The sequence below is a fragment of the Gopherus flavomarginatus genome, chromosome 6, assembly GCF_025201925.1.
Source record: "Gopherus flavomarginatus isolate rGopFla2 chromosome 6, rGopFla2.mat.asm, whole genome shotgun sequence".
Classification (NCBI taxonomy): domain Eukaryota; kingdom Metazoa; phylum Chordata; order Testudines; family Testudinidae; genus Gopherus; species Gopherus flavomarginatus.
Genome location: NC_066622.1, coordinates 866,284 through 878,552, shown reverse-complemented (window position 1 = coordinate 878,552; position 12,269 = coordinate 866,284). Strand labels below are relative to the sequence as shown.

Sequence of the window (12,269 nt, the reverse complement as noted above, 5' to 3'; positions counted from 1 at the left end):
TGAGGCCATAGGGCAGGCCTGGGACGTGGGGGCAGCTGGGATCGTGGCAGGGCAGGAGGTGAGGCCATGGGGCAGGCCCGGGACGTGGGGGTGGCTGGGATAGGGGCAGGAGGTGAGGCCATGGGGCAGGGCTGGGGCATGGGGTCAGCTGGGATAGGGGCAGGGGACCAGGGAAGGAGGTGAGGCCATGGGGCAGGGCCGGGGCATGGGGTTGGCTGGGATCGGGGCAGGGGACCAGGGCAGGAGGTGAGGCCATGGGGCAGGGCCGGGGCATGGGGGCCTCTGGGATCGTGGCAGGGGCAGGAGGTGAGGCCATGGGGCAAGCCCGGGACGTGGGGGCAGCTGGGATCGTGGCAGGGCAGGAGGTGAGGCCATGGGGAAGGGCCGGGACGTGGGGGCGGCTGGGATCGGGGCAGAGGCAGGAGGTGAGGCCATGGGGCAGGGACGGGGCATGGGGGCCTCTGGGATCGGGGCGGGGCAGGAGGTGAGGCCATGGGGCAGGGCCAGGGCATGGGGGCCTCTGGGACCGTGGCAAGGCCGGGACGGGGGTGCGGGCAGGAAATGTGCTGTGTGGGACACACAGGACAGGCCCTGTCGCATGTGGGGAAGGATGTGGAGGGCAGGGCAGGGCCTGGGCTGGGGAGCTGGAGCCAGCTGGGCCCTGGCTGACCCCCTGGCTCGGTGCAGCCCGAGAACCTGCTCTATTACAGCCCGGACCCAGACTCCAAGATCATGATCAGCGACTTCGGCCTGTCGAAGATCGAGGGCTCTGGCAGCGTCATGTCCACAGCCTGTGGGACCCCCGGCTATGTGGGTGAGTGATGGCAAGGGACAGGGGGCAGGGAGCGTGCCCCACCTGCGCTTTCCCGGGGGTGGGGGGGTTCTGCCCCGCCTGCGCTTTCCCGGAGTGGGGGGGGTTTTCTCCCCCACGTGGGGTTCCATGTTGGGGGAGGAGGGTTCTGCCCCACGTTCGAGTTCCCTGTCAGGGGAGGGGGTTCTGCCTCATGTTGGGGTTCCCTGTTGGGGGGGGGCATGTAATTAATGCTTTCGAAGGAGACCAAGACCCAGCCTCACAGACGCCCCCCTCCCTCCCTCAGCCCCCGAGGTGCTGGCCCAGAGACCCTACAGCAAGGCTGTGGATTGCTGGTCCATCGGTGTCATCGCCTACATCCTGTAGGTACTGCGAGGCGGGCGGGGGGGGTGGTGCAGGGATCTGGGGATCCCCCTGGACTGGGCGGGTACATGCCCTGGATCCCTCCTGTGATTCTCCCTCCCCGCCCCCAGTTGTGCAGTTATCTCCATCTGTCACCTTCCCAGCAGTGAGTTCGCTCTCTCTCTCTCCCCCCCCCGACTGTGTGGGTCCCCCCATCTCTCATCTCCCCCCCCGCAGTGATCTCACTCTCCCCCCCGACTGTGTGGGTCCCCCCCAATCTCTCACTGCATCCCTCAGCAGTGATCTTGCTCTCCCCCACCCCCGACTATGCGGGTCCCCCCATCTCTCACTTCCCCCCAGCAGTGATCTCTCTCTCCCCCCACAGGCTGTGTGGTTACCCCCCCTTCTATGACGAGAACGATGCAAAGCTCTTTGAGCAGATCTTGCGGGCCGAGTACGAATTCGACTCACCCTACTGGGATGACATCTCCGAGTCAGGTGCACAGGGCTTGGGTTCTGCTGTCCCCACGGGCTCCGGGGTGCCCAGGGCGTGTGGGCAGGGGCCGGTCTGGCCAGCGGTCACATGGGGGGGGCTGCAGAAGAGGAGGGATGTGGGGAGGGTGGGCAGGGGCCGGCGGGTGCCATGATGGATCTTTATTGTCTCTGGTTCTAGCCAAAGATTTCATCCAGCGCTTAATGGAGAAGGATCCCAGCAAGCGCTTCACATGTGAGCAGGCCCTGCAGCACCCCTGGTAAGGGGCCCATCCCTTGTCCCCCCCGGGGATCCCCTTTGACAAACTACCCCACCCTGGCATCCCTGGAGTGGGACAGGGACTGTCTCTCCACAGCCAGGACTTGGCCACTGCTGGGTCGTTCTGTCCCCAGCCTTTCTGGGCCTGCCCTGTAAGCAGTGTGTGTGGAGGGGGTGGTAGCTGCTGGGATCCTGCCACCCTGGGTACCAACCCCCTCCCCCCCCCGTGCCCGTCTCAGGATCGCCGGGGACACTGCGCTGGACAAGAACATCCACCAGTCTGTCAGTGAACAGATCAAAAAGAACTTCGCCAAAAGCAAGTGGAAAGTGAGTGCACCCGCAGCTATGCTATCCCCGGCCTCTGCCAGCAGGGGGTGCTGTGGGGAGTGGGGGTGGGGCACTGGCTGTCCAGCAGAGGGCACTGGGGTGGGGGCACTGGGCTCTCGCAGCAGAAGGCACTGTGGGGAGGGGTGTGGGGTGCTGGCTGTGGGGGGGGAGCGGTGGGCTCTCCCAGCAGAGGGCTCTATGCGGGGGGACACTGGGCTTTCCCAGCAGAAAGCGCTGTGGGGAGGGGGGGCACTGGGCTCTCCCAGCAGAGGGCACTGTGGGGAGGGGGGGTACTGGGCTCTCCCAGCAGAGGGCGCTGTGGGGGGGCAGGGCACTGGCTGTGGGGGAACCCCTGGGCTCTCCCAGCAGAAGGTGCTGTGGGGAGGGGGGGCACCGGGCTCTCCGAGCAGAGGGCGCTGTGGGGAGGAGGGCGGGGCACTGGCTGTGGGGGGAGCACTGGGCTCTCCCAGCAGAGGATGCTGTGGGGAGGGAGGGCACCGGGCTCTCCGAGCAGAGGGCGCTGTGGGGAGGAGGGCGGGGCACTGGCTGTGGGGGGAGCACTGGGCTCTCCCAGCAGAGGATGCTGTGGGGGGGGGGGCCACTGGCTGTGGGGGGAGTCCTGGGCTCTCCCAGCAGAGGGCGCTGTGGGAGGGGGCCCTGGCTGTGGGGGGAGCCCTGGGCTCTCCCAGCAGAGGGCGCTGTGGGGGGGGCACTGGGCTCTCCCAGCAGAGGGCGCTGTGGGGGGGGGCACTGGGCTCTCCCAGCAGAGGGCGCTGTGGGGGGGGGCCCTGGCTGTGGGGGGAGCCCTGGGCACTCCCAGCAGAGGGCGCTGTGGGGGGGGCACTGGGCTCTCCCAGCTGTGGGGAGGAGGGTGGGGCACTGGCTGTGGGGGGAGCACTGGGCTGTATAGGGCCCTATCAAATTCATCCCCCATTTTCATCAGTTTCAGTCACAGTTTAAAAATTGTAAATTTCATGATTTCAGCTTTTTACATCTGAACTTAGGGGTGCTGATTGTCAGGTCCTGACCCAAAAAGGAGTCATGGAGGGGGCAGGGGCGGGGGGCGGGCCTGCGGTATTGCTGCCTGTGGAGCTGGCCCCAGTCAGCAGCCGCCGCTCGCTGGCCACCCAGCTCTGAAGGCAGCAGCGCAGTCCCCCTCACATAACCTTGTGACCCCTTCCCCCGTTTGAGACACGCTGTGAAATCTACTGCATGGGGGAGAAGCACACAAAAGTCCAGTGCTCGCGGTCTGTGATGCACTTTTCATGGCCGGGAATTTAGCAGGGCCCGACTCCTGTGCCTGCTGCCCTGGGGCTGGCGGTGGAGCCGGTCCCTGTTAGCTAGCGGCGCCCGTTCACCGCTGCCCCTCTCTCCTGGTACAGCAAGCGTTCAATGCCACCGCCGTGGTGAGACACATGAGGAAGCTGCAGCTTGGAACCAGTCAGGAAGGACCCGGGCAAACCATTCCAACCAGTCCCTGCGAGCTGCTGGAGGCTGGCGCCAGCAACGGTGAGTCTCCAGGACGAGGCCAGGCCAGGGACTCCCCGTGGGACACTGAATTGGGTGGGCTAGATTCCCGTGCCAGGCTGAGCCGAGCCCCCAGGCAGGAATGCTGCATCTGATGGCCTCTTCTCTCCCGGCAGGGGCAGACTCCAGGGGCTGTGAGAGGTCGCTGGGGCCCAGCTCTCACCGCCCCCCCCAGGACTGACAGCACCCAGCATGGCCCTGCCTCGCCAGCACGGCCCCACGGGGACCCTGGCCTCGGGGACGAGCTGCGTGGGGTAGGGGCGCTGGCTGCCACTGGAGGCACCAAGAGCTGGTGTCATTGCTGCAGCTGATCCAAGCCGGGTGGCAGGGCACAGCAGAGAGCTGGCCTAGGACTGAGCCTCCGGGGGAGACAGCAACAGCAGCTGGCGCTTGGGGCCTGGCTGCCCCACCTGCAGGGTGCAGGCTAGGAACCCAGCATTTCCCCTGGGGCAGAGCCAAGGCCCAGCCTCCCTAGGGGCCACGCCTGGGCTAGGCCACTGACCCTCCCCCGTGCTGGGGCCTGCATGTACTTGCTCATGCCACTGCAGCCCCCTTCCCTCCCTCCCTCCCCCCCCCACTGCACAGGCGGGAGCTCAGGTACTGCGCTCTGGCCAGATCCCCAGCAAGGCCGGGGGTCGGGGCCGGTGCAGCCAAGCTGCAGGGTGACAGGCTGTGGAATAAGGGGCCGGTTCACCTAGCTGCAGTCCCCACTTTTAGCCCCCGTACCTCCCCCCCCCATGGCCCCAGCCCCTCCCCGCATGTTCAAGCAGAATTTCCACGCAAGGCTCTTTCTACGTTGACGCTTGTATTAAAGGAAAGCAGCGAATGCAGCTTGGCGGTGGCTTTGCTCACTGGGGCCCTGGCCCGGCGGCTGAGGGAGCTGCCCTGAGCTCCCGGGGGCACGTGTTCCCCCCACCTCCACTCGTGCTGTGGCCAGGCCAAGGCAAGGCTCTGCTGGGTCAGTGCCCCAGGCCCCTCAGCCTGTGCCATGGGTGGGGGGACCTGAGGGGGAGGGTGACTCCATGCCCCCTGCTGAGTGCACATGGGAACGCTTGGCAGACCCTGTAGGGCACCCCCCAGGGTCCCACACTGCAGGCTGGCCCTGTGCCTCTCCCAGTGCCAGGCCCAGCAGCTCTGGACTGCCCCCCCTGGCACCCAGCGCTGCAGCAGGCACCAGCGTTAGGGCCAAAGGGAAGGTCTCAAGCTCGGCTCCCGTGGGCTCTCCCCCACGCTGAGCCTCAGGAGCCTCTGCCTGGCACCAGCTTTCTCCTAGGGGCGCTATGCTGAGCCAAGGTGGGCCGGCACTGGCCTTTCGCCCTGGTGGGTTCTCCAGCCTGGCCTGTAAACATGGCTGAGTTTGCAGTGAGCCCCCCTCCTCCCTCCAGCTGCTCTGCATGCTGATAGTCTGTGTTACGGACCTGGTCCATACACCCAGCCCCCAGCCAGGCACAGCTTTGAGAGGCTGTAACTGGGTCCCCCCTACTCTCCTCTCTCCCCCTCTGCCAGCAGCAGGAGCAGCTTAGCATGTGCAGCGCAGCTCAGTGCCCAGCCCCCTGTGGGGAGGGGCCAGTGCAGCACTTTCCCCCACCGGGCTGCTTACGGTGGCATTTGCCAGTCAGGGCACAAAGGGCTGGATCTGCTTCTATGCACAGAGTCCCTGTGGCTCCAGGTGAAGCTGAGTCCTGCCCCCCTGCTTCCAGGGCAGGGGTGAGTCTGCAACGGGCTGGGCCTCCCTTCGTCCTGACACTTGTGCCGGGGTTCTGCCGGAACATCTTTAAATCGGCACAGAAGAGAACCTGCGAGATAGGGAGAGATGGGGAGCTTGGGGGTGGAGAGGGTGTGCCCAGCCGTGGGAAGGGGGATCTGTCCTTGTGGGCTGCCCCTTTCCGCAGGTAAGGGGGCCCCTGGGGACATGCCCTGGGCACTACTCACCGCCTGCGCCCAACCTGCGTAGGGTCCCCAGAGCTGCCGGAAAAAGTCTCCTGAGGAGAGAAAATTCCAGTGAAGGGGGGAGCAGCCCCTGGGGCCACACGGCCTCCCTGCCAGCCTGCGCCCTGTACCCCCTCTCCTTGCTGAGCTGCTCCCCAGATAGGGGGCCCAGCGCGACCCCCCTGGCACTCACCAAGCTCACTGTGCACACGCATCGTCACACACCGAGTGCCTGAGCCCAGCTCCAGGCTGTAGTCCCGCCGGGCGATCTGCCACACGTGGGTGTCCACAGGCACCGCCTCCGCCTTGTCCAGTGCCATCAGGCACACGCAGTCTGCCACCTGCCCCCGACGGGGGGGGGGGAGGAAAGAGGGGGTCAGGCCCCACCCCCAGCCATCAGCTCCCAACTACTCCCTCCCCCAGCCATCAGCGCCCCCTCCCCATCTGCCCCCCTCCCCAGCCAACAGCACCCTTCACCTACCACCCTCCCCCAGCGCCTCCCACCCCCACCTGCCTCCTCCCCCAGCCATCAGCACTCCCCCTCCCAGCCAACAGCGCCACCCTCCCCCAGCACCTCCCACCCCTGCCTCCTCCCCCAGCCATCAGCGCCCCTCCCATCTGACCCCCTACCCCAGCCATCAGTGCCTCCCCCAGCCAACAGCGCCCCCCACCTGCCCCCCTCCCCCAGCCATCAGCACCCCCTCCCCATTTGCCTCCCCTCCCCAGCCAACAGCACCCCTCACCTACCGCCCTCCCCCAGCGCCTCCCACCCCCACCTGCCTCCTCCCCCAGCCATCAGCACTCACCCTCCCAGCCAACAGTGCCCCCCACTTGCCCCCCTCCTGCAGCACCTCCCACCCCTGCCTCCTCCCCCAGCCATCAGCGCCCCCCACCCCTATCTGACCCCCTCCACCAGCCAACAGCACCCCCCACCTGCCTCCCACCCCCACCTGCCTCCTCCCTCAGCCATCAGCGCCCCCGACCCCTATCTGACCCCCCTCCCCCAGCCAGCCAACAGCACCCCCCACTTGCCCCCCTTCCCCAGCCATCAGCACCCCCACCCTCAGCACCCCCCAGCCATCAGCACCCCCACCTGCCCCCTCCTCCAGCCATCAGTGCCCCCCAGCCCACTACATTGAGCTGCTCCTGCCATACGCATTCCCTGTGGGGCCCCCGCCCCCAGCTCTCAGCATGCTTGAGGATGGGGCCCTGTTCCCTGGCAGTCGCGCGAGGGTTGAGGCGAAAGGAGCCAGGGGCCTGTGCTGAGTCCCTGGGGCCCCAGCACTCACCTTGGCCCCCACGCCAGGCAGGGCGCACAGCAGCCTCCTGGCCTCCGGGTATGGGGTGCTGCGCAGCTGGTGCAACCCCTCAGCCCCAAACTGCCTCAGCACGGCCTGGGCACTCTGGCTCACAAACTTTGCCCGGTAGCCAAAGCCCAGAGCCCGGAGCCGTCGCTCAGTGTCAGCACCTGCCCCAGAACAGCAGGTCAGCCGTGGGGAGGAGACTGGGCTGCAGGGGGTTGAGCCATGAGGTGGTGGGTGCTGGACTGCCGGCTGCGGGGGATGGACACGGGGGTGGTACAAGGGGGTGGGTGTGGAGCTGCCAGCCGGCGGGGAAGAGCAGGAGGGGGCGGGCATGGGGCTGCCAGCTGTTGGGGTAGGGGCAGGAGGGGGCAGGCATGGGGCTGCCAGCTGGCGGGGGGGGAGCAGGAGGGGGGAGGGCATGGGGCTGCCAGCTGTTGGGGTAGGGGCAGGAGGGGGCAGGCATGGGGCTGCCAGCTGGCGGGGGGGAGCAGGAGGGGGCGGGCATGGGGCTGCCAGCTGTTGGGGTAGGGGCAGGAGGGGGCAGGCATGGGGCTGCCAGCTGGCGAGGGGGGCAAGAGGGGGCAGGGCTGCCAGCCGGTGGTATGGGGGCAAGGGGGCGGGTGCGGGGCTGCCAGCTGGCGGAGGGGGGGAGCAGGACATACTCACCAGCTAGGGCTTGCAGTGAGGGAAAGGCATGGTACGGCTCCGCATCCAGCTGGCAGAGGCGGTGCCCAAAGGCCCGGCAGAGGCGCTCAATCATGCCCGTGATGCGCGCCAGGTGGTTGTTGGAGGTGCAAAGGAAGGAGAAGAGACACTCGACAGGGTCCTGGCGCAGCACACGGACACCTGCAGACCAGAGGGCTGCCTCAGGCAGGGAAAGTGCTGCCTGGCCTCCACATGGCAGTGCCACGCAAAGCCCCCATAGCCACCACCCCTCCCTGGGGCCAGCGCCCAGTACCCCACAGCCCATGACTAAACCAGCCTGGGCAGGCCCCAGCTCCTCTCCCCAGCCACAGGCGCCAGGCAGGAGCAAAGTTTCGCCCCAGCCATAGGACCAACACTCAGCAGGGCATGGCACAGCCAGGGCTCCACATGTGCCAGACTGGCCACCACCTCCTCCCTCGGCCGCTGGCCTTCACAAAGACTGGCTGAGCTGAGAGATGTGACTGTGTGCCCCACCCTGCTGAGCACCCCAATCCTGCACAGGGCCCCTGGAGCAGAGGAAGGGGTCTCTCAGCACTGTTCCTCCGAGATCTCCCCCTTGCAATGGGCCCAAACAGCAGGGAGTCTGGTACACTGCTCCGGTACACATGGTGCAACAGGGCCTGGCAGCACGGAGACTGGGACTCGCCTCTGTCAGCGGGTACGCTACACTGACAGGGCATGCCTGGGCGGGCTAACATCCCCCTCTGCAGAGCACACGCTAACAGAGTGTCCTGTCCCTACCGTTCCAAGTCGGGACAGGAGGCAGAGGCAGGGACTTGCCAAGTAGCAGCAGGTGAGACTGGAATCCAGCTCTCAGCCCTGTCCCAGCAGGTTCCTGCCAGGCTCACATGGGACTCGGGGGAAATGCATGAGCTGGTTTATCCGTGCGAGATGTGATGCCCGTTTGTTACCCCCGACTATTCCGAGGCCCCTCTGGGAGACCCCCTGCTGCCCTGAGTGCCAAGGCAGCCAGACACCCAGGGCAGTCAGCACTGGGGCGGGCCCCCAGCAATGCTAACTCACTGGGACACGAGCCAAGTGACAGGAAAGAAGAAGGTGCCAGAACTGCACTGGGGAGTTGATGCTTCCAGACAGCTGATAGCCCACAAGTGAGGAAGATTATGAATGAAATTGATCGGAAGGAAAAACGTAGACAGAAAAAAATTGGAAGTTCTTTAAGAAGAATTTATCAGATGGCCAAAATGCCATGATTCTACAAGTGAGAAAGGACAACTTTGGTTAGGAGGCCTTCCTGGTTCAGTGGGGAAGTGAAGTGAAGGCAGCAATTAGAAATAAAAAACCTATATGTAACAAATGGGAAAAAGAGGAAAAATATGGCAAGTTATATAAATTTAAAGTTATGAAATGTAGAAAATTAATAAGGGAAGCTAAAGAAACCAGGAGAAAATCCATGGCTGGCAAGAATGAAGAGTTTTTGAGAATATGAATAAAAGAAAGAACAACAGTAGAAGCCCTTGCTAGACAGAAATGATGCAGAAAAGGCAGAAGTGTTGTTAAATATAACTGTTCTGTGTTTGGAAAGAAGCATATTGTGTCACATGAGGATGAAATAGTACTTTCCAGGCCATTAGCAATTTAGGAGGATGTTAACATCTACTAGGGACAAATGTTTAAATCAGCAAGTCTAGAAGACTGGCTCTCAGGAGTGGTAAGAGAGCTGACTGAGGAGATCTCAGCTACTGATGTTACTTTTAAGGAATTAGCTGGGCAATTCCAGAAGACAAGGTGAGTGCTAAGGTCAAGTCAATATTCAAAAAGCGCAAGTGGGATATCCTGGTAACTAGAGGCCAACCCAGCCTGACATCAACCCCCGGGCAAAATAATGGAAAAGTTGCTACGGGATTCAACAAACAAGGAATGAAAGGGCGGGAACATAATGCCAGCCCATGGCGTTTGAGACACATGGCACATGTCATTCTTTTAGGAGCTTCCATGTTTGGCCAATAAATGTAACTGTCATAACTTTTGTAAGGCCTTTGTCTTAGTGCTGCACAGCTGTCTGCTTCAAATATTTGCCCTGTACCATCTCAGTACAGTACACGTTACCTGGGGTAAACCCTGGCTAACTGCCAGCTCTCCCAGAGCAGGTGTCACTGGGCGACCACCATCGAATGGGGGCATTGCTAGTGGAGTTGCCCAGGAATCGGTGTGAGCCGGATGTTCTTCAGCATGCTGTCGCTCATCTGGCAAGAAAACTGCAATCCCTGCTGACCACAGACTGAGAGAGGGGTAAATCTACCAAGGCCAAGCAGGCGTGCAGCCAGCTAGGCCCATTCACACAAAACATGCGTTAGCTCAGCCTGGCAAGTTGGACATCAAGGGCCAAGGAGCGCTGCAACCCCCACCCCCCCAGAGGGGGAACAGTGTCCTACGAAGCTGGGAGACTGGAAAGGATCAGGACCTATGAGATTGGGTCCTGCAGGCAAGAAAGGCCCCCCTGGATCTTAGGCCTGGCCTTACCACCTGGGAAGCTGACCCAGAGCCCACCAGGTACTGCTCCTGGGCGGGGGTGGCGCAGCACAGTGTGACATGGGAGAAGCAGGTGGAGAGGAAGTGTGCCGAGGCCCTGCTGGAGGGGCAGCACCCTGACATCCCCCTAGGAAAAGCCCACTCAGCCCTGAGCACCAAGAGCAGAGCAGAACAGCTGGGAAGAGCCACAAACCAATCAGGAGCCTGCAGGCATGTGGTGAGGGCTGGCCTGCTTCCCCCAGCTGAGGCTGGGCTAAGGGGCTCAGCCAGCCCCATTCTGAGTGACTTTCACCCTGAGGGCACAGCAGGGCTGCCATGCACAGGCCAGGCAGCAGAGGAGAGGAACTGCCCTTGCTCATTGCCCATGGCATCGCTCAGGGCTCGGAGAGCAGGGTCTGTGCTGGACGAGCAGCCCCGGCCCAGATACAGCTTGGTCAATGGAAGGCTCCTGTCCACCCACCTAGCGTCCCCATGCCCATGTGAGCCCCTAGTGCAAGATAGCCAGTGTCTGCCGCCAGGGTCAGCGTGCTGGAGCTCTGCCAGTCCAGCCCCCACAGCGAAAAGCACTGGCCAGACGAAAGTCCCATTGAGACATTGCTCCTGTCCCAGTCTGCCAGGTGACCCATGACATGCACATGATCCCCCCAGCTCAGTCCTCTGCTCTGGCTACCTGGCACCAATGTACCTGGGAAACTGGCAGCCACTTTCTGGAAATGCGGGTCCACAGCGCCCCAGGCCTGGTACAGCCTGGCCAGGTCTACGTCCAGCTGGAAGTAGTCATGGAGGATCTGCTGGGCTTCAAAGCTGTCTGTGCCACCTGAAGCCTCCATGGTGGGGGCCTCAGGGTGCAGGCTCCCCCCTGCGTCTCTTCCCCTGGGCTGCAGCTCCTGCCCCGTGGCCTTTGTGTGGCTGCCTTCCTCTTCCTCCTCCTCGTGAACCGTGTACCAGAGCTGCTCCTCGGTCTGCCTGAGCGTCCACACCCGACCCGCCAGGACCCCGGTCCAGTGTCCAGGGCTGCGCTCCCTCCAGCTGGCGCACACAGGCCAGTCAGGGCCAGGGGGTGGCTGCCCAACACCTCTGTGCTCCTGGCCCACGAAGGGGCCTGGATTCTCCAGCCCAGGGCCCCTCCAACTGTCCCAAGGGCTTTGCTCACGTGCTGCCAGATTCCCAATGTGGGGGCAGCCCCCGGGGCAGGCACGTGCTGGAGAGACACGAGGCCCCGCTGGCCAGGACCCCAGTGGCAAGGCACAGCTGCTGATCAGGCTAGGGGTGCCGGGGGCCAGGAACGGGGTCTCGGTGCCGACTCCCGTCCAGTCTGCACGGGGTGGGGAGCCTCCGCCCCCAACCACCCCACCTCCCGAGGCCTGTTCCCCTCCCCCTGGGGTCTTGTCCTCCCCCCCTGCAACCGCCCCGCCCCCCGCGGGTCCTCTCCCCTCCAACCGCCCCGCCCCCCGAGTTCTGATCCCCTCGGGTCCTCTCCCCTCTCCTCCCTTCCCCCTGGGGTCCTGTCCTCCCCCCCCCCAACCACCCCGCCTCCCGAGCCCTCTCCCCCGCCCCGCCCCCCGGGCCCTGTTCCTCCCCCCCCCAACCACCCCACCTCCCGAGGCCTGTTCCCCTCCCCCTGGGGTCCTGTCCTCCCCCCCTGCAACCGCCCCGCCCCCCGCGGGTCCTCTCCCCTCCAACCGCCCCGCCCCCCGAGTTCTGATCCCCTCGGGTCCTCTCCCCTCTCCTCCCTTCCCCCTGGGGTCCTGTCCTCCCCCCCTGCAACCACCCCGCCCCCCGCGGGTCCTCTCCCCTCCCTTCCCCCCGGGGTCCTGTCCTCCGCCCCCCGGGCCCTGTTCCTCCCCCCCCCCCAACCACCCCGCCTCCCGAGCCCTCTCCCCCACCCCGCCCCCCGGGGTCCTGTCCTCCCCCCCAACCACCCCGCCTCCCGAGCCCCCCCCCCGCCCCGCTGACCGGAAGGCCTGGCCACAGCGCAGCACCAGCTCCAGCCGCAGCTCCGAGCGCCCGCAGGGCAGGTGGCCCCAGAGCGCCGGGCCCCCGCAGCGCTTCATCCCGCCCGGCCACGGCGCTCTAGGCTGCC

General features: G+C 64.9%; 2 protein-coding genes across 3 annotated transcripts in view; one reads left to right on the top strand and one right to left on the bottom strand.

Moving 5' to 3' along the window:
* The window catches only part of CAMK1 (calcium/calmodulin dependent protein kinase I), a 22,775-nt gene extending 18,187 nt beyond the window's left edge, over nucleotides 1-4,588 (top strand). The window contains exons 5-11 of the mRNA XM_050960749.1: nucleotides 688-814; nucleotides 1,098-1,173; nucleotides 1,539-1,651; nucleotides 1,827-1,905; nucleotides 2,144-2,231; nucleotides 3,614-3,740; nucleotides 3,875-4,588. Of these exons, the coding sequence (XP_050816706.1) occupies nucleotides 688-814; nucleotides 1,098-1,173; nucleotides 1,539-1,651; nucleotides 1,827-1,905; nucleotides 2,144-2,231; nucleotides 3,614-3,740; nucleotides 3,875-3,939 (675 nt within the window). The 3' untranslated portion in view covers nucleotides 3,940-4,588. The remainder of the gene's footprint in view (nucleotides 1-687; nucleotides 815-1,097; nucleotides 1,174-1,538; nucleotides 1,652-1,826; nucleotides 1,906-2,143; nucleotides 2,232-3,613; nucleotides 3,741-3,874) is intronic.
* Nucleotides 4,545-12,269, bottom strand: OGG1 (8-oxoguanine DNA glycosylase). Of its 2 annotated transcripts, XM_050960748.1 has the most exons (7): nucleotides 12,143-12,269; nucleotides 10,872-11,215; nucleotides 7,658-7,837; nucleotides 6,977-7,155; nucleotides 5,881-6,028; nucleotides 5,691-5,740; nucleotides 4,545-5,554 (listed from the first exon to the last, which is right to left on the bottom strand). In XM_050960748.1, the coding sequence occupies exons 1-7, from the start codon at nucleotides 12,238-12,240 to the stop codon at nucleotides 5,297-5,299; spliced, it is 1,257 nt and encodes a 418-aa protein (XP_050816705.1). In that variant the 5' UTR covers nucleotides 12,241-12,269; the 3' UTR covers nucleotides 4,545-5,296. The 2 variants fall into 2 exon arrangements, with proteins under 2 accessions (XP_050816705.1, XP_050816704.1); XM_050960747.1 differs by having other exon boundaries at nucleotides 5,275-5,740.